Source organism: Notolabrus celidotus, unplaced genomic scaffold (assembly GCF_009762535.1).
Source record: "Notolabrus celidotus isolate fNotCel1 unplaced genomic scaffold, fNotCel1.pri scaffold_186_arrow_ctg1, whole genome shotgun sequence".
Taxonomy (NCBI): domain Eukaryota; kingdom Metazoa; phylum Chordata; class Actinopteri; order Labriformes; family Labridae; genus Notolabrus; species Notolabrus celidotus.
Window position 1 is genome coordinate 15,852 of NW_023260044.1, and position 27,460 is coordinate 43,311.

The 27,460-nt window shown below is 41.2% G+C and overlaps 1 protein-coding gene across 1 annotated transcript; it reads left to right on the plus strand.

The window, feature by feature from the left end:
* Positions 1–3,844: 3,844 nt before the first annotated feature.
* On the plus strand, positions 3,845–27,418 carry osgn1 (oxidative stress induced growth inhibitor 1). The gene is made up of 8 exons (XM_034678610.1): positions 3,845–4,035; positions 15,915–15,977; positions 19,815–19,951; positions 20,046–20,237; positions 20,849–20,940; positions 21,229–21,428; positions 23,015–23,358; positions 23,465–27,418. The coding sequence occupies exons 2-8, from the start codon at positions 15,920–15,922 to the stop codon at positions 24,071–24,073; spliced, it is 1,632 nt and encodes a 543-aa protein (XP_034534501.1). The 5' UTR covers positions 3,845–4,035; positions 15,915–15,919; the 3' UTR covers positions 24,074–27,418.
* Positions 27,419–27,460: the final 42 nt, after the last annotated feature.

Below are 27,460 nucleotides of genomic sequence, written 5' to 3' on the forward strand. Positions count from 1 at the left end.
AGTTTGGGGTTCAACGTCTGGCCCAAGGACACTTCAGCATGTGGACACTGGGACCCAGGATTACAGACACAGTGAGGGCTGACGTTTTATTACACCAGCTCTGCAAACACAATCTCTTTGTTTAACCCTTATTCACTCCACAGGGAGGCCATAGTGTGCTTTAACCTGTCCTGGAGACACTGCTGCATTATTAGACACAAAGCAGATCCTGGAGCACACATTGAATCTCTAACACACTGAAAAGAAATCAACTCAACCTTAAAATTAGTCAGCTCAGGACTCCTGGAAACACTGACCCAACCCGTGTTACATACAGCTCTGCTTCAGACAGTCTGACCATCTGAGAGAGGGGGAAAAAAGGAGAGCTCCCACTCTATTTAGATTTCACGACACCACCACACTCCAAAGAATACATAAAGGGAAATAAAAGCTACAAAATAACACATTCTTTCATTCTTGTTCATCAATCTTCACATTAACATTCAAACTGAACATTCGCTCAGTTTAAATACATCGCTTCATGCACAGACTGTAACAACTGACACAGAAATGTACAGTGAAGAATGCACCACCAAGTTATGTAACACTTCTGGCAGACAGAGAGGGAACAAATCCTGTACATTGAGGAGCTCTTAAAGGGAACACACCTTTTTAAGTCATGACTGACTTTTAGATCAATCATCAAATGTGGATGAATTGATTTATGCATTATGTCTTCATGTGACCTGGTTTTACAAAATTAACTTTATATTTTTAGCTTTGTATATATTACATCATATTATGTCATACTACATTATTATTGTTCACTGCAACTGATCATCAATCAATCAGACTTAATTTGTAAAGCGCTTTTCATACAATGACATTGTGACACAAGTGCTGTACATAAAAACAACTTAAAATAGAATAAATTAAAGCAGCTGTGAGGAACTTTTCTTTTGTATCAATTCTGGCGCCCCCCTTGTGGACAAAGTGATACCTCTTATCTCTTGTCCTATACATGCAAAAGTAGTGTTTTCAACAAAAGCCTCACCGTTTAGTCTTCAACAGTCAACTTTATAAGGCAATGTGATTATTTTCCATAAAAACAGTCAAAGAAAGGCTGTTTCTGAAGCAAGATGTCCATTATCTGGTCTGGGACCTACCCCCCCAGGGCGGTTTCAGGCATTCAAAATTACCACAGAGAAGGTGTCAGTGTTGCTGCTGATGGTCTTGTTTGCTATTGAAGGTTATAAAGAGGCATCAGTATAATTTTCAGTCTGTTTCTCAGCCAGTTCAAAACTCCTCACAGGGCCTTTAAGAAAAAAAAAAAAATAATATGTTAAAAAACTCAACACAGGAAATTAAACTCACCTCAATGAAATATATTTATAAGATAATAAAACACTAAAACATTAAACCATTAAAAGAAAATAAGATGCTATACTTAAAATAAATAAATGAAATAAATAAGTACATAAATAAATAAAATAGAATAAAAGTGACTAAAATTTGAAGTAGATAATAAATAAATAAATAAATAAATAATTAAAAATGTTAAAAGAATGAAACTCAGTTAAAAAGGTAGGTCCTCAGCTTTATTATTATTATTAATAATAATAATGATAATAATAATAATAATAATAATAATAATAATAATAATAATAATAATAATAATACATTTTATTTATAAAAGCGCTTTAAAAGATTCTCCAAGCGCTTTACAGGAAAATTAAATTTTGCAATAGAAAAGCAAAGGAAAGGAAAACAGTGCAAAAAAAAAAAGCAAAGAAGAGCAAGGCAGCAAAATAAAACAAAACAAGAAAAAAATCAATTAATTCTAGTTTAAAAGCCTTTGTAAAAAGGTGTGTTTTGAGTCCGGATTTGAATTTGGTGAGTGAGGGAGAGAATCTGAGGTGTTGGGGGAGAGAGTCCCAGAGGGTGGGGGCAGTGACAGAGAAGGCCCTGTCCCCCCAGGTTCGGTGCTTGGGTTTGGTGAACGGGGTGAGTAGGTCATAGTACTTTTATATAGTACATTTCTACTATTCTCTTTATCTCATACAGTCATATTACATAACCATATTTATTTATCATATTGCTTAATCTGTCATAACCAAACCATAACCACAAGATGTCAACATGTCACCACTGAAACTTTTTTAATACTGCCTGTAATTATTACCACTATTTAAACCATTTGTAACACTTGTATATATCTTAAATCTGTATCTTTTATTGGTCTATTTTTATTTTACTTATTGAAACATCTTCTTGATTGTACTTATGTCTGGGTTGCTGCAACAACCGAATCTCCCCACGGGGATCAATAAAGTAATATCTTATCTAATCTGATCTTATGCCAAGAGAGAACAGAAAAGTCATTGTGATGAGGCATGTGTTTATTTCTGATGAGTCATGTCAAGCTGGATTGTAGCCAAAACTTTCTCACTAGTGTGTTTACATCATTAAAGCTCCTGTGAGTAACTTTCTGCTTGTGTGGAATTTGGCGCCTCCTGTGGACAAAGAGAGTCTCTGACATGTTACAGGAAAAACAGGCCGATAGTGATTAACTTGGTCTGACGCCTACCCCCATTAAAACTGACAGTCACTCCTCTTGTGGATGCTCTTATTTGCTTGCTTATATCATCATAATGATAATAATCTTTATTTATAGATCACTTTTCCAAACAGGGTTACAAAGTGCCTTACAAATAGAAAAGAAACTGAAGGACAATAATGAAAATTGTGAGGGAGACAATGAAAAATAAATATATAAAAAACAAATCAATAACCTGCAGAGAGATGACAGCAAAAAGAAATGTCAGAGAGGAAGATAAAAAAGGTTAAGATAAAAAACAATGTTGGAATACTAAAAACAACAAGAAATATAAAATGTATAAAAAATAGAAGAATAAAAAGCTGCCAGTGATACTGCCTGAAAAATAATCAAAGCATAAAGAGGCATTAGTATCAATTTTAGGCTGTTTCATAACCGGCTAAAAATTCCTTATAGGAGCTTTAATAAAAAAAGGTTATATTATTCTTCTATTATACAAAGTACTCTTTATGCTAATTTATTACATTTAATTTATTTCACTTTAAACGTTTTATATTGTATATTCTACAGATATTTGAAGATAGGGTTGGTAGTCACATAAAACTAGCATGAATTTGAATTTGGACTCTGTCTAATATTATGTATTCTTATTGTATGCACTCTAGGTTTTAATCCTAATTTATTTAAAAAATTTAATTTAATTTTTAATTTATTTTACATTTATTACATTTTAAACATTTATTGTTTGTATATTCCACACATATTTTAAGTGACATATTCATGATTTATTTAATTATATTTTATATGTATTCTTATTGTATGCACTCTAGGTTTTTATGCTAATTTATTACTTTTTATTTTATTTATTTATTTATTTATTTATTTATTTATTTATTTATTTATTTAATTATTTATTTAATTATTTATTTATTTATTTCATTTTTAAAATGTTGTATTTGTATATTCCACACATATTTTAACTGAGATATTCATGATTTATTTAATTATATTTAAAGAGGATGCACATGTTTTCTTCTTCGTTGGTTTTTGTTTTTATAACTGTGATAATAAAGTATTTTTATTACTTAACATTAATCTGTAACATGCACTCATCCTCCTTCCTCTCCTTCCTGTCACCTCTCTGTTACCAAACCGACCCTCCCTCCGTTACGTCATCCTCCTCCCTCTCGCGCTCATAGACGATCTCTGTGCTGCTGCTGTGGGAGGAGCCTGTCTGGTGACGCGAGATGCCGGCTGTGCGCTCGGCCTGTGATTGGTCGGCCGCCCCGGCTGCAGTAGTGGTATATAATCCAGCCTGTGCAGCTCTGAGCGGCAGCTGGTCTGCGCAGCACATGGACGGAGGAGAACCGGACTTAAAGCGATCCGGATCCACGGAATGACAGAGTGAGAGTCTGAAGAGGAAGAAGAGAAGACCAGCAGAGACTCTGTGTGTTCTGGAAGCTTCTGAGTCCCTGTGAGAGCCTCAGCATCAGCTATCAGTGAGTAACCTTCATCTTGGATTCATACAGACACATAAAGCGGTGCGTGCGCATGCGGAAAACCAGTGTTTGTGTTAGTGTGTGTGTGTGTGTGTGTGTGTGTGTGTGGTTAGAGGGTCACAGATGAGTCAGTATAGCGTCTTAAAGCTCCTTTAGCAGGTTGAAGTGTGTGTGTGTGTGTGTGTGCGTGCGTGTGTGTGTGTGTGTGTGTGTGTGTGTGTGTGTGTGTGTGTGCGGCGCAGAGAGAGGAGCAGGTCTCTGCACTCAGCTCACACTGACGTGATGAGAGGCACTCAGTTCACCGGCCGGTGGGAGGGTCCTGCTGCACACACACACACACACACACACACACACACACACACACACACACACACACACACACACACACACACACACACACACACACACATTATGAATTCACACTGTAGTTTCTGCTGAAAGTCATGCACAGACAACTTTCCATCATTAAAGTTAAAGTACCATCATGTAAAGATATATGTATCATATATTGTGTAACTAAAGTTAGACTGTGCGTTATTACATAATAATAACTAATGCATTAATGTGTTACTCAGTGTGGCTGCAGCAGGGAGTGCTCAGTTTGCACCTTTCACTTGTTTTCACATCAGGATGTTTTGAAGTGTGATATTTTTTTTGCAGTTTGCATGCATTTCATTTATTCTACACTCACTTTGATGCTAAAGTTGAGCTCTGTCAGAAATAAACATGCAGGTTTTGTGTCTGCACATTAAAAGGAAATGTTTCCCACTCGTATTACTCCTCATACTGACACCTTTACTTCAAATTAGATTCAAAAAGCTGAATAATGAGGCTCTGTAACACCATGACAATGTAGGGATGAGTGGTAACGACTGCATTCATGCAGCTAGGTGTGTGTATCGTGCAGAAAGTATCAGGACTTCATCAGTTTCATGCTCTAAATCTGTATTGGGGAGATACATCAGAGGATAACGCAGATTTATCTCATCATATGTCTACTGAAAAACTACTTCAGTGTCACGCAAACTCCAGTTCTCTATCAGGCTTTAGAAACTTCAAATTTAGACTTTAGTTTGGTGCAGAGAAGTCATCAGGTCTGGACTGGAGCCCCTGACATATCTGTAGTCTACTTTAAACTCAGATCTTCCTCTTTTATCCAATGCTGTAAAGAGTTGGCGTTAAGTTGATGTTACTCTCTGATGAAAACAGAGAAACTGAGAGATGGAGAGAATCTGCAGCTCGTAAGAATCAGAGTGAGAATACTTTATTTATCCCAGGGGGAAAATTCAGTCATTACAGTATGCTCTTATACAATATGCAGGAAAGTCAAAATATTAATACAAAAAAGGAATACAATAATGTATAAATATAAATAAAATAAGATATAAATATGAATAAAATAAAATAGAAATATGAGTAAAATAAAATAAAATAATACAAAAATAAAATATAAATATGAATACAATATAAATGAAATAAGAATGAAAAAAATATAAGATATAAATATGAATAAAATGAAAATGAAATAAGATAAAACAAAATGAGTACAATAAAATATAAATATGAATACAATAGAAATTAAATAAGAATAAAATAAGATATAAATATGAATAAAATAATAAAGATAAAATGAGATACAATTATAATAAAATCAAATAATAATAAAGTAAATACAGAAGTGCAGAATAGTCAGAATTAGAAGTTGAAATCAGAACCAGAATCAGCTTCATGGATCAAATATATGTGTGCAAAGACAAAGAACTTGACTCCTGTAGATACATGAACACAGAGCTGCATGAACATGAACTATTATACAATAACCTGTGTGAGGCAAACGTGCAAAAGTGAGGAATGCAAATGATTTGCAGGATGAAACATGATGATGAATATGTGCCTATATGACAAATGTTGATTTACATGAGGTAGATAGATTTCCTGCACATTCATGCCAGATAATGAACATCTAAGATCAAATATACTGTCTTCAAGAGTTACTGAAGTTAGTGTAAAACAGGTATTTTACAGGTAGGTAGGTAGATAAAGATCTCTGCAGTAACTTTATATACAACCTCATATTTTATATCTTGTGTCTTTTCTGCAGACGGTGAGTTCATCTTTAAGATAAACACAGAGAAGGACAAGAACATTTCCCCTGAAGCGTTCTCTCTGTTGGCTCAAAAAAATCCTCACGAGGTTTCAGTAAAACAAAAATATTTATTCTGCTTTGAGGTTAAACTTTAATTCTCTGTAAGGATTGACAGCTTCCTCCTCCTCCTCCTCCTCCTCCTCCTCCCTGCTGTGTGTTTGTGCACCACATTTACATCCCTTTAGTTCTTTAAATGGCCGTCATCAGGCCTCTCCTTCTGAGAGTGGTGACTTTATTTCACTGGATGAACCTTTGTTTCTCTCAAACTAAAGAAATGCTGTGAAAGACACACTGCTGACTAAAAGTCCCTGAATCCTTTCATTTAAATACATTTTCACAGATGTAAAGATTTAAAGTGAATACTGTTTCAATAAGATCATTTAGAGGTCAGAGTTGAGGCAGAAAAAATGATTTTTAGTTTGATCTGAGAGACAGAAATCCTTAAACTTAAAGGAACACCACACCCTGTGAGAGTCAGCAGCGTGTGATCATTTCTGCTTCTTGATTTAAAAATGCTTCAGGACTCATCTGTCCTCCTCTCTCTGCCTCTTTTTGTTCAGCGTGCCGATAATTAAAACCTCATTAGTCGTCTAGCCGCTGCGGATGGCGGAGGAGGGGCGGGTCAGCCTGAGGAAGATGCAGGACTGCGTCTCTGTGGGCGCCATATGGAGCGCTGCAGACGTGTCAGAGTGACGTTATGTCCTTTACAGAACACGAGCTGGTGCAGGATGTTCTGCAGGATGCCTGTTAAAGATGACAGCTTGTTCTTTTTCCAAACACGCTCCAGGCTCTTTAAGAAACGTGGATTCAAACTCTCTGCGGTTAAATCTGTGAATTCATGAGCAGATTGTGTGATGAACCTTGCATCATCACCCTCACAGGAAGTGAGAAGAGGAGTGTGTGATTGTGATTGTCGAGGTTGGTGTTGGCGTCTTGCATCACAAAGGAAGGTGACACGATGCACTTGCAGTTACGTGCGGTGTGCACGCTCCCTGCAGCGAGCCGCGTGTGCTGCAGGTGATGTTATGAAGGTGGAACACGTGTTTCTCTGATGAGTGATGAAACCTGTTTGGCAGCGAGCAGCTTTTGGTTTGATGTTGATCTGATTGCTTTAGCTGTGTTTGACTTAACGAGCTGACGGATGCTTTGCAACGTAAACATGGAAGAGCGAGGAAGTACTGGAAGACATTCAGAGTAATAGAAAGTATTCTGTCTAATATTTGATGCAGAAGGAAGACATTTGTCTGAGTTGCATTTGCAAGAACGCCAGGGTTCCCACGCGTCCTGGAAAACCTGGAAAACCTGGAAACAGTTGACCAGTTTTCCAGTACTGGAAAATGGGAGAAAAAGTAAAAAAGTCCTGGAAAATCACAGATTGTCCTGGAAAATGATTCCAACATGACTGCGTGCGACCTGACAACGTTAAAAAAAACACATCCCCATTCAACATTTGTGGCCATTTTTGTCATTAATGCACTGATCCTCTGATTATTATCATTATTTATTTATTTCAGTAAGGCAGCTTCCAGATTCCTTTGCTGGCTCTTTTTTTTTTTTTTACTTAGCTCATTTTATATTTTTTGAGAAAAGGGAAAGCTGAGATGAGAGTTGCCCATCATTGTTGCTTGGTTGCACTAATAAAGTAAAGTGCTGTACATCTGTGGTTGCATTATTCTATAATCAATTTGCCATCATTTTTAAGCATGTAAGAGAGGATTTCATGGATAGCCATAGACTGCATGTCTTTCAATGTAGACTTCCACTGAGAGGAACATATTAGACTATTTAGGAACTAAATTAGGAACTAAATGTAGACTGTCATACCAGCTTGATCATCACTGAAAATGTCCTAGAAAATGATCTCTGGAAAAGAGTGGGAACCCTGAAGGCGCCAAAATAATCCAACAAAAAATGTAAATGCAGAATAGAAACTGATGCATATGAAAGAGTGACTATTAGCGAAAGAAGAAAGAAAGAAATGTTCTTTATTAATCCCCAGGGGGGGGGGAATTACATTTTTCCACTCCTGTTATTTTTTGGTTATGCCACACATACAGTTTGGTGTATATACGTGCAATTTTATGCACATACATGCAGTGAACATGCACTTAGGGAGAGATGTCAGAGTGAGGATACTGCCATCAACCAGCACACCCTGAGCAGTTGGGGATTTTGGTGCCTTGCTCAAGGGCACCTCAGCAGTGCCCAGGCAAGTGAACCAGCACCTCTCCAGCCACCAGTCCACTTGCCAAACTTCGTACAAACTGGGACTCGAACCGGCGACCCTTCAGTTCCCAAGCCAACTCAACGTTCAAAACGAGCTCAGTCAGAACTTGAACGTATCTGTTGATTTAATCCAAAAGTTTTCAGGTGAAGCTCCATAAATGTGCACCGATTATTTACAGGTTTTGATTCAGGATGCAAAGAGAACAAGTTTTGCATTATTATTCTAAATTTGTCTGGCAATGATAGGTGAACATATTTCTATCTTCCCATCTGTCACGCATTTAGAGGAATTCACTGTTTTTTCTTATTTAACTCACGCTCTTATTTTGAAGGCTCAAATGCAGATACGACCAGGAAGTTACCTTTTCATGCAAAGATTAGAATAGAATAGAATAGAATGCTTTTATTGTCATTGCAACAAGTACAATGCAATTGAAAGGTGCAGTCTTCATTAGGTGCCAAAAACAATGCACCTAACGACGGAGCAACCAGCCACAGCGTCCATGCTCGCAGCTATCTTGGATCAAGAAGAGTGTTAGCGCTGTTAGCATGACGCTACTCTACCAGTATTCCCTCTGGTGCTGGGTTAGCTGGTCCACCTTATCGTAGATAGATCTTACATTCCCCATAACGGTGGGTGGAAGGACAGGTCCATGTCGTCTTTTCTAAGCTTGCACTTCAGTACCAGCACGCCATCCTTGCCTCCTTCTCCTAGCATCGTTTAGCATGGACATGCTACGGGCTGCTAACAGCTGATCTTGTATGTAAACAATGCGACCATGGTTACACGCAGGATCTCCGGGGACACACAGGAACAAAAATAGTAAAAACACCCCTGCAAACGTAGCCAGTTTGGTGTCCATGGCCAACAAATGAGTCATTAAAAGTCGTGACTGGCTCCAAATACAAAGAGAACTAAACAGATATGAAAAAAGAACAATGAAGAGAGAGCTGCTGCAACAAGCAGACACTTGAACGGCGCAAGACTGTGTAATGGTCAAGCAGCAACCTCCGGTCTAAAAATATGAGTCCAATGTGGAAGTGCTAAAAACTGCAGTTCATCGAGTGTCCACTAGAGGCTGGCTCCGGAAGTACAGGAAACCACATACACACCCATTCAAAGAAGCCGATCTTTACAGCAGAAATAAACATGTTTACAGCCTGGTACAAAACACGAGTGTAGTCTGGATAGATCATTTCTGGATCGGCTCACACTGTGAGGGGGGTGAATTTATTTCTGATGCGGCAATTTCGAAGATATTGAGATTACAAATCTTCCAATGAGAGGCACAGCTGACTTGATTGACAGGCAGGAACACTGTAGCTGTTAGCTAGGAGGCTCAAAGCCCGCCTCTTTACATCAGCAGCAATATGGCTGCCGCCGCCGATTGGCCTCAAAACAGCTCTTCAGAAACAGATTGGCGACATCACGGATACTACGTCCATATTTATACAGTCTATGGTTATGGTTTGTACTGAAGTATTTCAACTGGACCCAAAATGCAAACCACAGACGAGGGTTAGAGGTTGTGACAGAGTGATGAACGGAGCAGAACTAAGCCCAGAGGCTGGATAGTGGAGGCGTGGAGGAAGGTGGCAGAACTGGCTGAGTTGAGGCGGTTGAGAGGCGTTGGATGTGGCTGACGCAGGGCAGCAAGTGGTGAGGCGCTGAGGCTCGGTGGAGGGAGGAACAATCTGGCAGCATGTTTGGAGAAGACCAAAACACACAGCAGGGAAACAGACTTCTACACATGAAACTAAAAATCCAAATATTATTAGGTATTCAGTCTGCACGTCGCCCCCTGCTGTTTGGGGATGGTAGTGAGTCTCATCAGACCGTCTGAATACATGACCAGACTCACTCAGGTTCAGCTCAGGTCGATGTCAGAGCCGTGCCAGAGTCATGACACGTCTCGTCTTTTGTTTGGGGCGGCGTTCTCGGACTTGGCTCGGGAACCAGAGGGTCTCAAGTTTACTCCAGTCCGGAAACACCTGGGTGTGGTCCTTAAAGAGGAGCCAGCTCACTTCCCCGGGCACTGAGCGGAAATCTCTCCATCTCTCCATCGATGCATGTCTGAGAAAGTTTCACCTGGAGCTGGAAAGTTATGCAAATGTTTACATAATCAGGGGGCGGAGCCTGTTTGAACATAATCAGATGTTTAAATTCAAAGAGGAGGAGGACGGGGAGGATTTGAGTTCCTGCTTCTGTGGGAGTGAGAGGAGTTTGTCCCAGTGCAGCTGTTTCTGATCCCTCCGCCCTGATGGAGCGAGCTTCATTCAGCCGTGAGAGTGACTCAGAGTTCACAAGCAGCTCTTCTATCATGGCGACCGCCGACCGCCGTCTTTTGGGCTTCAAAACCTTTCATACCCTGCGTGACCTCGACCTGATGATGACCGTCTGAAATCTGGATCCTCTCTGGAAAGTTTTCTTTCTCAAGATGTTTAAAAAAAAGCAGAATAAAGTCGTGTTCTGACGTGCAAACTGCTGACTTACACCAAACGTACGACCTTCTGAAACACTGTGAATGAGCAGCTCTTTTGGAGTCACACGGGGTCACAGATTCAGGTCCCTGTGATCAGTACTTGACCAGAGAGGCTCACATAACAGAAGGAAGACTTTTCACAAACAATGACTTCTTAAAAGAGCGTCCTGTGCAGCTCTATTTCTAAAGACAGAGAACAAAGAGCGCCATGCGTCCGTCCGTCTGTCCGTCTCTGAGGGTCTTTACTGTAAATCCGGCGTTAGTCACCTTCTGTTGGCGGAGGAACTCCTCCTTTCTGCCAAAGAATGAAGGAAAGCCAATTATTTTGTCAAGCCCTGAAGGAAACTGGGCTAGTAGGGCTGCACGTAGTCCTGTACAGTGTGTGTGTACAGTGTGTGTACAGTGTGTGTGCATGTGAGCGTGCACTCTCCAGTAAACCCTTTGGCGGTAAAACAGACTCTTATCTGGGCTTCATGCCAACCGCCGCACTGCCTTTATGTAACCCCCTTATCTCTGGTTCTTCTCTCAGCTTCATTCCTTCCTCTCTCTGCACCCCCTCCTCTCTCTCTCTCTCTCTCTCTCTCTCTCTCTCTCTCTATCTCTCTCTATCTATCTTTCTCTCTCTTCCCTGTAACCCCGGCTCGCCGCCCTTCTGTGTAAGAATGACTTTGCACTTTTTTAGAAGCGGCCCACACCCGCCAACGTCCCGCTCCACCGCCGCCGCTGTCCGCAGGTCAGAGAGAGGGGAGCTGACTCCATGCTCTGGGTTAGATTTCACTCTGTTGTGTCTGACTCTCAGACGCCTCCTACAACCTGCTGCATAAAGAGAAGAGTGTGTGTCTGTGCAGGAACAATAAATGAGAGATGTTTGAGCAAAAAGGAAGTATAACTTGCAGATTTCACTTCCTGGTGTCTGACCTGAACGCTGAGACCAGGATCTTACTAAATGTCACAAAGCTGACGTCAAACTGCAGATTGGGTTTGTTTCCTTCAATCACACACTTCCTCATTTTCAACTGCAATCAGAGCAAGGGTTGTTCTTCTAACTTTTAAAGAACAGTTAAAACTAGGGATGTAAATTTCAAGTATTCTCTGTGATCGATCTTTGGAAATGTTAACGATCAATTATTGATTAGATAAGTTTTCCATCAAAAACTTGCCAAATCTGTTTTTCCCCCTGAATCAAATTTTCCTTCACAACACAATATATATAACTGACAGTATTGAATATCTACAGATTGTATTGAGGTGTTCAAAATGTTAAACACGCTGAATATCAACGTGTGGAGCAGGCTCATAATCTCTGTGGACATACTGTCATAGAAGTGAAGGCTCAGACTTCAACAAGGGAACTGAACAGAAACATATTTCAGACTCTCAGAGTCCACTTTTCTGTCTACTCGTTCTTATTGAGGAAAATAATCATGTGAACACGGTCAGGTGTCAGCCGGGAGAGCAACAGGGTCAGAATCAGACCGGCGGAGGAGAAAAAAAAGCGCTCGTGGAGACCTGTCACTCAGCTGCAGCCCCCAGCTGAGCGTTTCCACTGTGAGCAAAGGATCATACTGGTTAATATTAAAGGGGACATATCACGCTTTTTTCATCAATATATATTGGTCTAAGAGGTCCCCAAAATATGTCTTTCAAGTTTATGCTCAAAAAAACACTTTGAAATCAGATTTTGGTCTGCCTGAAAAGTCCTCTTCTTCATTCCTCATCAGAACACTCTGTTTTCCCTCTGACCACGCCCCCTCAGGAAGTGGATGTGCCTCGGCTCTCCAGCACGTTGATCTAATGTTTACATGTTGGCTGAATATACACGGCTGCTCAGAGATCACGTTACTTCACCCCTCTGAATCTGATCCTGACGGAGAGGCGCCTGTAGCAGGACCTTTCTGAAGGATTGGTCACAGATTTAGTGTTTCTTGTTGTTTTATTTATCAGTATGTCGACGTGTGTCTTGGTACACAGCTATGAACATGTAGCTATGTGGCTATGCTAACTAGCGCTAGCACTTATCCATGATAAATAAAAATCATCCACTAGATCTTCAAATCTGCAGACGTGGGGAGTAAAACCGACCTCTGCCAGAAAGGCAGCAGGACCTTTCTGAAGGATTGGTCACAGATTTAGTGTTTCTTGTTGTTTTATTTGTCAGTATGTCGACGTGTGTCTTGGTACACAGCTACAGCTAGGACATGTAGCTATGTAGCTATGCTAACTAGCGCTAGCACTTATCCATGATAAATAAAAATCATCCACTAGATCTTCAAATCTGCAGACGTGGGGAGTAAAACCGACCTTTGTGTTTATTAAGACAGCCTACAACTAGCATGCCTCCCTCCTAAGCTCCTTGTTAGCACACATTTGTGCAGGTAATGAAAAACGGAGGAGGGGTTGAGTTGTATTTTATACAGTCTATGGGCTGAACAAGCTCCGAGCTCTGACTTCCTGTTACAGACCGGATATTGTTGTGACGTAACAAAAACACTGCAAACTGAAACGGCTGGTTTCAGCACACATTTACAGAAAGGTGGAGAAATCAGAACAGGGGCAGAATGGATTCTTTTCATTCTCGGGGGGTTTGTAGACAGGGACACATATTTCAGGTAGAGAACCATTAAAAAGTCCATTTTGCATGATATGTCACCTTTAAATCTTAAAAGCATGTTATAGTTAGCTATCAGTTAGTTAATCTAAGGATCATACTGGTTAATATTAAATCTTAAAAGCATGTTATAGTTATCAGTTAGATAATCTAAGGATAGTACTGGTTAATACTAAATCTTAAAAGCATGTTAGAAATGTTGGAAAGTAATCTAAACTAACTTATAAGAGATAATGATAAAAACAGCTCCTTCTGAAGCTCAACAGTCACCTCAGAGAGATTCTTCAGGACTGAGTTCACGGCCTTTTTAAACACTTCCAAGTTGTTTTAGTATTTTCATGTTGTGTTTTTAAAGGCTCTGTGAGGAGTTTTGAAGTGGCTGAGAAACAGACTGAAAATGATACTGATGCCTCTTTATGGCCTTCAATAGCAAACGAGACCATCAGCAGCAACACTGACACCTTCTCTGTTGTCATTTTTAATGCCTGAATCCGCCCTGAGGGGGGTAGGTGTCAGACCAGATGATGGACATCTTGCTTCAGAAACAGCCTTTCTTTGACTGTTTCCATGGAAAAGAATCACATTGCCTGATAAAGTTGACTGTTAAAAGACAACAGGATGAGGTTTTTGTTGAAAACACTACTTTTGCATGTAAAGGACAAGAGATAAGAGGTATCGCTTTGTCCACAAGGGGGCGCAAGAATCGATACAAAACAAAAGTTCCTCACAGCAGCTTTAAGTAAGATGTACTGAAAATAAGTTAAAGGTTAAAAAAAGGAAAGTTTGGAAGGCACAGATATCTGTTTTATTGTAATGTTGGAGTATTGATGTTCTGGAGTTCTGATGACATCTCAGACACAGTTTGAAGTTTCAGCCTGTTTTAAAAAATGGAAGTGGGTACATTAGTTTGAGCACAGTGCAGCTCCTCTTTCTTTAATGTTTGAAAGTAAACCATTCAATTTGGCATTTTCCTATTAATGTCACTTTATTAAAGGCAGTGTGCTCTTCACATTGTTATTAGGGTTTCCAATACAATACAATTTTATATATGATACTACTCACAAGTTAATTATTTACTCTTACTCAAGTACTTATTTCTATGAGTACTCTTACTTCTATTTGAGTATCATCATTGTAAAGAAACAGAACTTTTACTTGAGTACTGTTTGGGTTTACTCTACCCACCTGTGAATATCAACACTGCAAAAGTAAGAAAACAGCCTACAGGAGAGGCGCCGTCACAACAGAGGCTCTTCAGGTCCGTAGTGAGCTCGTTCATCGTTTCCTGTTTCAGGTGGACTGGAGTCCAGTTTCTCTGGCTCATGTTTTTTTAATGTTTGGACACCTTCAAGTGTGATTTACCCTCAGGAGAGATGCTGTTTTTGTTTGTTTGTTTGTGCATCTTGTGATTGAACATGATCCCACTGCTGCAGGCAGACCCTCAGGCTTTTAACCTCTCATAACCATCTCCATGAAATGTATTGTTGGGTCTAAATCATGTGACATGTTCATGATGTTTCATTGCTTTAACAAACACATGGAGCTCAGGATGCAGATATTATTCCACTGAAACATAACTCATAGTTTTATCCCCTCTGACTGTCTCTGTGATATTTATGCTTTTGACACCCAGAAGAAGATAATCCAAGTTTTTTAATTGAATTGAGAGATTTATAACACCTTACAAAAAACAAATTACTCCAAATATTTCACAATTTCCTCACAAATTTTCTGATTTTAACAGATTTAAAACATATTTTCTTTACTTTTTGAGTCCCGGTATCTCTCTGTGTCATCTCTTTGATCTGACATTGACTCCTGAGGTCACACACACATACACACACACACACACACACACACACACACACACACACACACACACACACACACACACACACACACACTGTCTTTGTGACTTTGTGACTTTGTGACTTTGTTTACCCTCGGTCAGGTTGCTATGTTAAAGCATGAGGTCAGACAGACAGGGGAAGTTTGTGCGTTAGTGTGTGTGTGTTTGTGTGTGTGTGTGTCAGTGTGTCAGAGGTCAGTGGAAATCTACTGACTGACCGCTGTGACTCGTGACGGCAGCTTACGATGGTCACCTCGCTCGCCCTTCCTCCACTTTCTCTCTTTTACACAATGATGCTGATAAAGTTAAAGACGCCGACGACGCTGAATTAATAATTAAACTCCTCATAATAATAAAATAATACTTTATATCTGCCTCCCTGTGTGTGTTTTCTGCTGAGTCATGGTCCTGTAGTTCAGGTTTGTTTGTCGCTGAGTCATGCTACACACACAGTTTCATATGGAGGTTATTCAGCCTCACCTTTGCTCTCCTTTCTTACATAATGATGATGATAACATTATAAAGGTAATAACTGTAGTAATCATGATGATGTTTTTGTCTCCTCAGGTAAAATGGATTGTCACGAAAAAGAAATTCTCCCTGGAAAGACTCTACCTGTGGTCATCATCGGTAAGAACACACACACACACACACACACACACACACACACACACACACACACACACACACATATTTCGCTCTGTCATTGTGCTCATGCAAAGCAGAAGCAGCTTTATTTGCTTATGAGGTTAAAACAACCACAATGCTCTTTTTTCCTGCGTTATACGAGCACCTAAACGCACCATAAAACCTGACAACAGGTCAGCTTGTTGACTTTATATCAGCATGGACGATACACCTCCACCTCCTCAACGCGCCTGTAAGAGAATCTGTGAACATGGAGTGGGCAGGCTTTACGATCAATACTGCAACCAGCCACCAGGGGGAGCTATTTAAGTATTGGCTTCACTTCAGATGGAGATGTTGTGCTGGCTTTTGCCTACTGACATTTCATGACCGGATATTTCCACCTCTGATTCTTCCTCTGAGGTAGTAAGCTAGTGTGAGGTACAGAGGCGGGCCTTTAGCCTTTTCGCTAACAGCTCATCAAGTCAGGTACGCCCTTATTTGGGCATAACTCGTAAGTTTGATATCTTCAAAAATAACATGTTATGTAAAAATTCACCAATAGAGAAATGAGCTATTCAGACCTGAAGTGTTTTTTGAACCAGGCTGTAAACATGTTTATTTCTGCTGTAAAGATCGTCTTCTTTGAATGGGTGTATGTGGTTTCCTGTGTTTCTGCAGCCAGCCTCTAGTGGCCGCTCAAGGAACTGCAGTTTATAACACTTTTGCATGGGCTTCAAATTTTAAGACCAGAGGTTCCAGCTTGGTCTGAACAGCTCTGCGTGTTTGTGCATGTCTGAGTGTGTGTGTATAATGGTAGAACTTCCAGTTAGAGGCTTACAGCTCACTCTCATGATCGGTTTTAAACAAGCCTAATATCAAACAGCAGCTTTGCAGACTTTTAGTGCAACCGCAGCAGCAACAGACGATCTTTCCCTCAGAGGATGATGTTAACATGATGGTTTAGATTTCTTCAGGACACCTTTAAAACAATATTTAATTTAGAAATGATACGTTTACACATGTTTATCCTTTAACCCTCCTGTTATGTTCGTTTCTCTGGAACAGCAATAATGTTCCTGGGTCAATTTGACCCGGGGCATATTTAATCATCCAAAAGTTTCAGAACCCAAAAATACCAACACAGATTTGTTTAAAGGTTACATATCACGCTTTTTTCATCAACATATATTGGTCTAAGAGGTCCCCAAAACACGTCTTTAAAGTTTATGCTCAAAAAAACACTTTGAAATCAGATTTTGGTCTGCCTGAAAACCCCTCTTCTTCAGCCCTCCTCAGAACACTCGGTTTTCTCTCTGACCACGCCCCCTCAGGAAGTGGATGTGGCCTCTGCTCTCCAGCACGTTGATCTAATGTTTACATGTTGGCTGAATATACACGGCTGCTCAGAGATCGCGTTACTTCAACCCTCTGAATCTGATCCAGAATCTGATCCTGACGGAGAGGCGCCTGCAGCAGGACCTTTCTGAACCATTGGTCACAGATTTAGTGTTTCTTGTTGTTTTATTTATCAGCATTTCGACGTGTGTCTTGGTACACAGCTACGAACATGTAGCTATATGGCTATGCTAACTAGCGCTAGCACTTATCCATGATAAGTAAAAATCATCCACTAGATCTTCAAATCTGCAGACGTGGGGAGTAAAACCGACCTCTGCCAGAAAGGCAGCAGGACCTTTCTGAAGGATTGGTCACAGATTTAGTGTTTCTTGTTGTTTTATTTGTCAGTATGTCGACGTGTGTCTTGGTACACAGCTACGACATGTAGCTATGTAGCTATGCTAACTAGCGCTAGCACTTATCCATAATAAATAAAAATCATCCACTAGATCTTCAAATCTGCAGACGTGGGGAGTAAAACCGACCTTTGTGTTTATTAAGACAGCCTACAACTAGCATGCCTCCCTCCTAAGCTCCTTGTTAGCACACATGTGTGCAGGGAATGAAAAACAGAGGAGGGGTTGAGTTGTATTTTATACAGTCTATGGACTGAACAAGCTCCGAGCTCTGACTTCCTGTTACAGACCGGATATTGTTGTGACGTAACAAAAACACGGAAGTCTGAAACGGCTGGTTTCAGCACACATTTACAGAAAGGTGGAGAAATCAGAACAGGGGCAGAATGGATTATTTTCATTCTCTGGGGGTTTGTAGACAGGGACACATATTTCAGGTAGAGAACCATTAAAAAGTCCATTTTGCATGATATGTCACCTTTAAATCTAATTTTTAACTCCATTACTAACCATTTAAATCAAGATTTAGTCCCTTGGTGTTCTTTACTTCTCACAGATCATGGTTCAATGAGGATAACTCAATCCTTTTTCATTAAAATTCATGTTAAAACTTTTTAAAATGTACATTTGAAAGCCCTAAATATAAATACAATATTTTACATGACATAGATTTTTGTTTATTTTATTTTAATTTTTTATTTTTAGGAAGTGATGTTGAAAAATGAACACAACACCTCTTCTGTCACATGCTGCCCAGATTTTTATGCTGCATTTAGCTGGTTTGGAAGGCCTAAAATAGACTTTAAAAAGGGTCAATTGGACCCGCAACATAACAGGAGGGTTAACAAACATTGAGCCTCCTGAGGTTTTGATATTTTATTTAACTTGCTGTGTGATGCAATCCAAAGATGATCCTTTCTTAGCTGGTATGCACATTTTTTAAAAACATTTTCAGTCAGAAACAGGAGCAGCAGAGTACAGAGAGTCGTTTTCACAGACGTGTCTTTGCACCTTGACTCCAGGATTACAGCACAGTCAGTGAACCATGCAAAGCCCTCAGTTATGTAAAAAACTGCTGAACATGGAGTTACATATTTGGGTCATCTGTACGTCCCTGAGGTCCTGTGATGACACACTTTGTGAGAATTTGCTCAAGGCTAACTTTCATGTTTGAACTTCAGAAGAATGTAGAGAAAGATATGATTTAAGAGCAGCTTTGAAGCTCCACAAACCTCCTAACCCTGACCTCATCTCAACGTGTATCTAACCCACAGTTCCATCCACACATGCACCCTCATCGTGTCGCTCTCTTCCTTCTTTACATTTTAATAATGTCTGATTATTACAAGTTATATCGTCTGCACATCTTTGCACGTCATTACAAGGATATCATAGAGTATAAACCTGCAAATTAGACTCACATATCCCTCTACAGAAACACTTGTTTGATTCTGCTTTCTCACAGCTGCAGGGTTCCTCTCAGCGTCCACCACGTCAGGGTTTATTTAGCAGCTCAGCACTCAGCTGGTTTCCTGAAAAGTGAAATGTGTGGTTTCACCGAGTCACCGTGAGAACACGATTACACTTTTACTGCTCTGCATTCAGCTCCTGAAGGCGCATGTGCTCCTGCTGAGTCACCGGCTTGTTGAGCTTCATAACTGGTGGTTATGAAGGAGCCGGATTTGCCGAGTCATGCTGCAGTCTCACAGAGTTTTATACATCATGTTATTACACATGGTGCATGAGGAATATACGTCTTTTAGAGTAGATGTTCCTTCTTTCTTAGGGGACAGTTTGAGGAGTTCTTTGGGGAATTCTGACACCTGCACAAAAAACAAACTATGGTGTCATCTGTGATGACTGGCATTCCTCTTTACTTTCTGCCCTCTACTGGTCTAATGGTGTAGTGCATTTACTTTTTTTTTCACTGGCCTGATTTGCACAACAATGGGGGCACAGGAACCTTTTAGTTCAGGGTAAAGTAGTTCTGGGGGTTAAAAGACCCCAGAACTCTTGGTGGAAATGCACCTTTAGCTAGCTCAAACACTCACCCCCCCTCTCTCTCTCTCTCTCTTTCTCTCAGGTAATGGCCCATCAGGGATCTGCCTGTCCTACCTGTTGTCAGGTTACACCCCCTACCTGTCGCCCGAGGCATCACACCCCAACCCGCTGCTGAACAGCAAGCTGGCGGAGCAGCCTCACCTGTCTCTGCTGGAGCAGGTAACACATTAAAACAAAAAGCAACAGAAATGTCAGAATAAAGAAGCGCTGAGTTCCTCACCCTCACCTTCATCCTCACCTCTCTCCCTGTCAGGACCTGGAGTACCTGTGTGAAGGTTTGGAGGGCCGGTCGTCCAATCCGGTGGCAGTGCTCTTTGATTCGTTGCTGCTGCCCGACAGCGACTTCGGGTTGGACCACAAGTCTCCCCTGGAGTGGAGATACGAGCCGGAGCGAGCCATCCCTCACCTGGTGCTCGGGAAGGGTCCACCTGGAGGAGCCTGGCATGTACGTGACTACAAATCAGCCTCAAGATTATAGATTAGATTAATCCAGATGAAGCTCAGTGTGCAGAGTTTAAAACAGAATAGTGTTTAAGTTAAATGGCAATATTTTACTCTGTTATCTGGGATGGTTTTTGATACTTAAAGGCAGTCTTTCAGGAGACTTTTCAAAATAAAAGCCTTATTATATATTTGAGAATTTGAGGATAAAGCAGCTCTTAAAGACATGCATCTTATCTTTGAGTTCTTTAATGTCACATCTATTAATTCTGATAAATATAAGCAACATGGGGGAGCAAAATAAAGCTAGCTTCATGAGATTTGAGATTTCTGGACACACAGAAGCCGTTGAAACAACAGCACTCTTGTTTTTGTCTGTGAATGTGCAGACCTGATGGTAATGTGTGCAAACAGGCTTTGTTTCCCCTCGTCACCTGCTTATTTGCACAGTCGGCAGTGTGACATGCACATGACCTGAGGAGGCGGATGTGTCTGCAGATTAACTTTTGAACAGTTTGATCCTCGTGAAACTTCTGAAACTCTTAAATCAAAACATAAAACAATGATTTTAATATTCATGTGTGTGTGTGTGTGTGTGTGTGTGTTGACTTTCAGGCGATGGAGGGCTCCATGCTGACTCTGAGTCTGGCGAACTGGATGGAGCTTCCTGGACTCAAACTGAAGGACTGGATGAGAGAGAAACGCAGGTTTGTCCACGTTTAATAAAATATGAAACATCATATTAAACTTCTTAGTTAACACAGAAGACATTATTATAAGATATATGAGCCACAGAGAGATATGTGATGCTCTGTTTCCTCCTCAGTTTGTTTGTCAAATGAATGAAGGTCAGATAAACGCTGCATGACTTTTATGAAAGGACAATTGTTCATCGTCACGACTGATTTGAATCTGACTCGAACACTTCCTGTTCAGCTCTCATATCTCATATCTGCGTCTGTTTATTAAAAAATACTTCTCTGTTCATATTCCAGAAATGTTCGTAACGACCGTGCCACGCCGGCAGAAATAGCCTCCTACTACCAACACTACGTCTCCCAGATGTCCCTGGAGGAGAGTTTTGCCTGCGGGACCACCGTCACCTCCGTCACCAGGCAGCCTGGGAACAAGGAGGGGTCGCCGCCCTGCTGGAGGGTGACGGGACTGCAGCGCAGGGAGGGAGAAGAGCTCGGAGGTACAGTGATTAAAAATGCATGTTATTAGTGTGGATGACATAAAGTGTGTTTGAGAAGTGGGTGGATTTGCAGCTGCAGTTCTGCTAATGGCCAGTAGGGGGTGAATGTAGGTTTTAAAAAAGCAGTTAGAATATAAAGGAAAATAGGCGAGCTTTTCAGCTGAGTAAACTTTTCCCTTAAACGTTTCTGGTCTCAATCAGTAGCTTAAAGTCTTCTGTAATAAATGACAGTATTATTTAAATAATATCAATCAATCAATCAAGCTTTATTTATATAGCACCTTTCATACAAATAAAATGCAACCCAAAGTGCTTTACAGCGATTGAAAACAAGAAAGAAGCAGAAATGAAACAATGCTAAGACATTTTAGTGGAAGATAATAACAATGATAATAATAAAACTAATAAAAATACAAATAAAAAATAAGAACAACATAAAAATAAAATAAAATAGAGACCAATGCACACCAAAATAAAATATGTGTAATTAAAATAAGTATAGAAAGGTACGCTTCATGGTGGGGCTACCCTGGATTGAATAGTCGCCAACACAGGAACATAAAACCATCTTGTTCAGCACTTGATTGCACTTAAGGATCCTCTGAGGCAGGGGTTCCCAAAGTGTGGGTCGGGACCCCCTGGGGGTGTCGTGAGATGCAAATGCTGGGTCATGAGATGTCTTCCAGAATTTTGTATTTTTTTATGTTATCTAAAAATAGCACATTTTACCCATTATAGTAAAAAATGAGGAGAAAAATAGACACTAAACTTGAAATAAAACCTTGAAAATATAAAATGTAATGAGTTTTCTGCCTTTCTTTGTTGGCAGATGACTCCTAAGTTTAGAGTTAGTGAACAGTGAATTATCAAAAGCATCAGTAGCAGCAGGTTCATTCATAACACACAGGAAACACAGACACATGCTCATATAGGGAGGGTCATTTTCTGCAGACCAGCTAAATGAAGCCACATTAAATCACTCTGAGGGACAGTGGGGGTCGCGAGTCTTTGCCACCTTTATTTTGGGAGTCACAGGCTGAAAAGTTTGGGAGCCCCTGAGTTAGAGTAAGTTAGATAATAAAATAGGGGACATTTCATGGTGTGGCTACCTGGGATTGAAAAGTCGCCAACACAGGACCCTAAAAACAACTTTTTTTTAGCGCTTGTTTGCACTTAAGGATCCTCTCAGGAGCTGGCTACTAATTTAGTTTGATAATCTAACATCCCAATTAATGTCACAGCACCAAATACGGCACACAGCTATGTTTGCTAACTTAAATATGTCCAGAAAGCCAAACTTGTTGATCCAAAGCACACTGGTTTGGTCACATGGATATTTCAGTGTCTTATGATTGGTCCCTGGTATTGTTGGTGAATAGATTTACTGTTGGTGGTAAGTTGTAGCTTTTAGTACCAAACTACAACATGTAAATAAAGTCAGAGGTGTATTACTCAATATCTCCCTTCAAATAATGGCGCCAATAGCCCCAAAAACCAAGATGGCTACCTTAAACAGTCCTCAAACCAATGACTGACATGGAATAAATGGTGCTACATGTTCTCTAACCTCTTGTTCTCTCTCTTAGACGGTTCCTCGGAGTCTGAGGAGGTTCCGTTCTCGCTGCTGGCTCACAATGTGGTCTTGGCGACGGGGACCCACGACATCCCCGCCAGGCTCGGCGTGGACGGCGAGTCCCTGCCCCACGTCTGCCACTCCTTCTGGGAGCTGGAGGCGGCCATCTCTCGGGGAGAGCTCGACCAATCGTCGGACCCCGTGCTGGTGGTGGGGGCGGGGCTTACTGCGGCTGATGCGGTGCTGGCTGCCCACCATCTCAACACGCCAGTTTACCACGCCTTCAGACGGTCGGTCAACGACCCCGGTCTCATCTTCAACCAGCTGCCAAAACTTCTCTACCCAGAATACCACAAGGTGAGGGGGGCGGAGTTTGAGACCCGACACCAACATGAAGATCTTTTCTGTGATGAGTCCTCCGATAAAAGTTACTCATATATGTAACCTTCTCTTTCACCTCCAGGTTCACCAGATGATGACTCAGCAGCAGTACCAGCCTCCCCCTCCCCTTCAGGACCACGCCCAGAACCTTCATAACTCCTCCACCCCTTCCTCACCTCCATCCTCCTCTTCCTTGTCCTCCTCCCCTTCCTCTTACCCGGGCTATCTCAGCTTCCCACGCTACAAAGTCGTAGCTTTCCGACCCGACAAGAAGTGCGTCCTGGAGTCCGACTCCGGCCATCAAACTGTGGTCCAAGTCTCCAAGGCGCTGGTTCTGATCGGCGCTCACCCCAATCTTTCCTTCCTGGGCGACAAAGGGCGTCCACTTGGCATGTACCCAGACGAGCCAATCACGTGCCGGAGGAACCCGATCGAGGTGGACCCGTTCACGAACAACGTGGTCTCAGCAGACGGACCGGGCATGTACGCCATGGGGCCGTTGGTTGGCGAGAACTTCGTCAGGTTCCTGAAAGGAGGAGCGCTGGCTATCGCTAGCGACCTCGCCAAGAGACAAAGGGAGGGACTCGAGAGGGAGGAAGGGTGTTTGCTCACGGATAGGCTGATGGACAGATGGGTGGACAAACGGGTCAGCAACCATACAGCGTCAGAGATCTCTGTCCGGGACTCGTAGCGGGTTTCACTGGAGCAAACCAACGTACTGTGATCTGATCCAAAGTAACGGGGTCAAGACAAAACAGGAAGTGATGCAAACGAATCAAATTTTCTAGAAATCACAAAGTAGGAAAATAAAAAAGCGCTGCTAGGTTGTTTCAAGAAGACAACGAGAAGGCTCTACGACGGGATTTTGCACCGCGCCGGAGGAGCCTGATATCTCACAAGAGCTGCTCAGGACCGTGTTGGGTTCAAATCCCTCAGACCGGTGTCGTCCTTTAGGATAGAAGCAGACAGTAATTCTGCTCAGATCCTAAAGAGGCCAGTCACATGTAACCTTGAGAGGGAGAAAACACTGTAGTAAAAGATGTAATGGAGACATGCTGATGGTGCACTGGGCCCGCCACGTCAGAGTCCAGCCCAACATGAACGTGTGTCAGTATCTGTTCTAGAAGTTTAAAACGCTATCATCATACCGGTTCAAACATATGCTTAACTTAAACACATGAAGCTGAAGTTTTTATGATACAGAATTGTTCCCATCGAGGACGCTTACAGTAAAGAATACTTTAAAAGAGCGCCCTCTAGTGGTCGAACCCTTTAACGACTGCAAACTTATCTGGCACATATTTATTATCCTGCTTATTATTGATACGCATGCTAATCATACGAAGAGACTGTGCATATGAAGTGGGTGTGGCCGCCATAATGACATCATCCATTGATTGAACAAGAACCGACTTTCATTGGCGAAAAATGAAGCCAGTGTGGAAGTGCAAACACCTGCAGTACCTGGAGTGTCCACTAGAGGCTGGCTCTGAAAGCCAAAGAAGCTCCATTAGATTCCATATTAAGATCATTTTTTGCAAACACCTGCAGTACCTGGAGTGTCCACTAGAGGCTGGCTCTGAAAGCCAAAGAAGCTCCATTAGATTCCATATTAAGACGATCATTTTTACAGCACGGGTTCAAAAGTAGGTTTTGGTCTCTACAGCTCAGTTCTAGATTAGCTTAGAGTTAGTCTGAGTCAGCGGTTCCAATGGTGACCATCCTCTTACCACTTTTCAACCGAGGCAGTTTCAGGGCCGGTTCGGAGCCGGCGCTCAATTGAGAACCGGTTTTTCGTGCTTAGACTGCGAGTGAACCGGCTCCCGACTGGGAAAACTGGTTCCAGAGCGGCTCCAACTCTTTGCTGGTCTAGAACCGTGAACCGCTTACGTCAGGGGTTGCCGTGATCAAAAACACAAACCAAGTGAAAAAATGTAAGAGACTAATGGATTCCAAGGCGAAGCAGCGGTCGGTCGAGGAGACAAGCTGCCGTTGTCCGCCATCGTTGTTGTTATGAGGGAAAGTTCGCGCTAGCGCTGCTGGGAAAAGCGGTCGCGTAAATCTGACGTGATGGCGTGCCTCTTCCACAGGCTCGAGCGGGCAGAAGAACAAACCGGTATCGTGTTGGTTCAAGAGTTCAACCAGCTCCGAACCAGCGCGAGTACCAGCCCGGAAATACAACCCGGTTCACGTTGGTCGAAAAGAGGTATTGGGGGGCTCCTGAGGCCACTTCAGGAACCACAGGGTGACGACAGTGAGACTAGGTCCACGATTAGACAGTCTGATTTTAAATCCATGCTTGTTTCTTGGAGCCAGAAATGACCATATTTAGACTACATTTACACGCTTAATGAGAGCAAGATGCTAGCAAAAGCTGTGTCCTAGCTTGTGCTAACGCTAGCTTAGTTAGCGTAACAATTTGGGATGCCATTTTCAGCTTAAAAACTAAATATATTTGCTTAAAATAAACTAAAAAGACGACTTCTTGGAGGCTCTTTCCTTGTTAGGGTTGTGATGGTCGCACCTTGTCAATCACAGGTTAGCCCCGCCCTCAAATGTAACCTTTTTATCATTTATTTTAATTCGAGCAAGACCATAATTAACAATAAACATCAAAATATATTAAAGAAGATGTTAAACTAACCATTGAGACCATAAACATGTTAAAAATGTAGAACATTAAGCGCCTGTTTTGCGACAGACTCCCCCTCTGGCCATCTGAGGAACTGCAGGTCACACTCACTTCCTCACTGGCGTCACTGAAGCCACTCTCACCTCTTATATTCAGTCTCTGCTGCCAATGTTTGCAGATGATACTGGCGTGACCTTACATTTATGATAGGAAGTGACAATATTTATGCAGAATACTGTACGCACAGTACTTTAAATATTCCAGGCACATAGAAACAGCCAGATCAGCACGTGTGTGCATGCTTCCATTATTGACATCCTGCTAATAATCAGCTGTAAATATGACAATGTTAAGGCTGTGAGTTGATAAGGAGGTGGACTGGAAGAGGGGAAAGAAGAGCGAGATCATGCAGAGTCGTAGTTTAACTCAGCGTCATAATCTGCCATAACACCACTCATTGCCTCAGTCTCTTTTCTACAGCGACCGTATTTATCATGTCAGTAAAGAATGTTGTAACACTATCTCTCACGTACTGTTTCCATAAGAAGAAGAAGTGCTTCATCTCTGTCAGATGTCCATGTTAGCATTTGTATATTTGGGGTTTGCTGTTGTGTGAATCTACGGTGCTTAATCTTTCTATGTAGAGATGATTTATAGTCACGTAACTGGCAACTGTACCTACCTTATATCTTTGTACATGTATGACTATGAAATGATGGTTTTATACTTGATGTGAAAGCAGAGAAACGTTTATTTTTTCTAAAAGTCCTCTCCATGAAAGTGTCTGATATGCAGTCATTGTAAAGTCTGTGTTCTGACACGTTGTGAGAAACAGTCAATGAATGAAAGATAATCAGCGGGTCTTTATTATGACCCGTTCACTCTTGTGTTTTGGCTCAAAATGAGACGTCAGGTGGGATTTATCCTGCAGATTTAATCATCTGATTTTAGCTGAAGTGTACTTTTGTTTCTGCATAATCTCAGTTAATAATCACTATTGTTTGAAAGACTCAAAATGCAAAGTATTGAACTTTCTAACCTAAAAAAAAAAAAGACCAAATGTTCAGAATCACAGATTTGAAATGCATGCTCACTTTGTAAGTGTTACCACAGTTTAATCTTAGTTCTGATTTAGAGAGCGCTAACAGTCAGCTGTGATCTTCAGAAAGCCGGCCGTGCCTTCTCAAACATCGTTCACTAAACTTTATTTCTCCCCGCCGAGAGAAAACGCTTCCTTCTGAATGTTTTTTTGTTACGCTGTAAAATCATGATCGTCTTTTTTAAACATGTTTGTATGAAAGGAGTGATTTATATTCAGGATCTGTTTCTGTGTCCACACTCAAATTTTTTCCATATTTCCACGTTTGTCTGTGGGTTTCTATTAAAAGAATATTTTTCAGCAAACATGTCTGCTTTTATTACTTACTTATTACATTGTATTTGTTC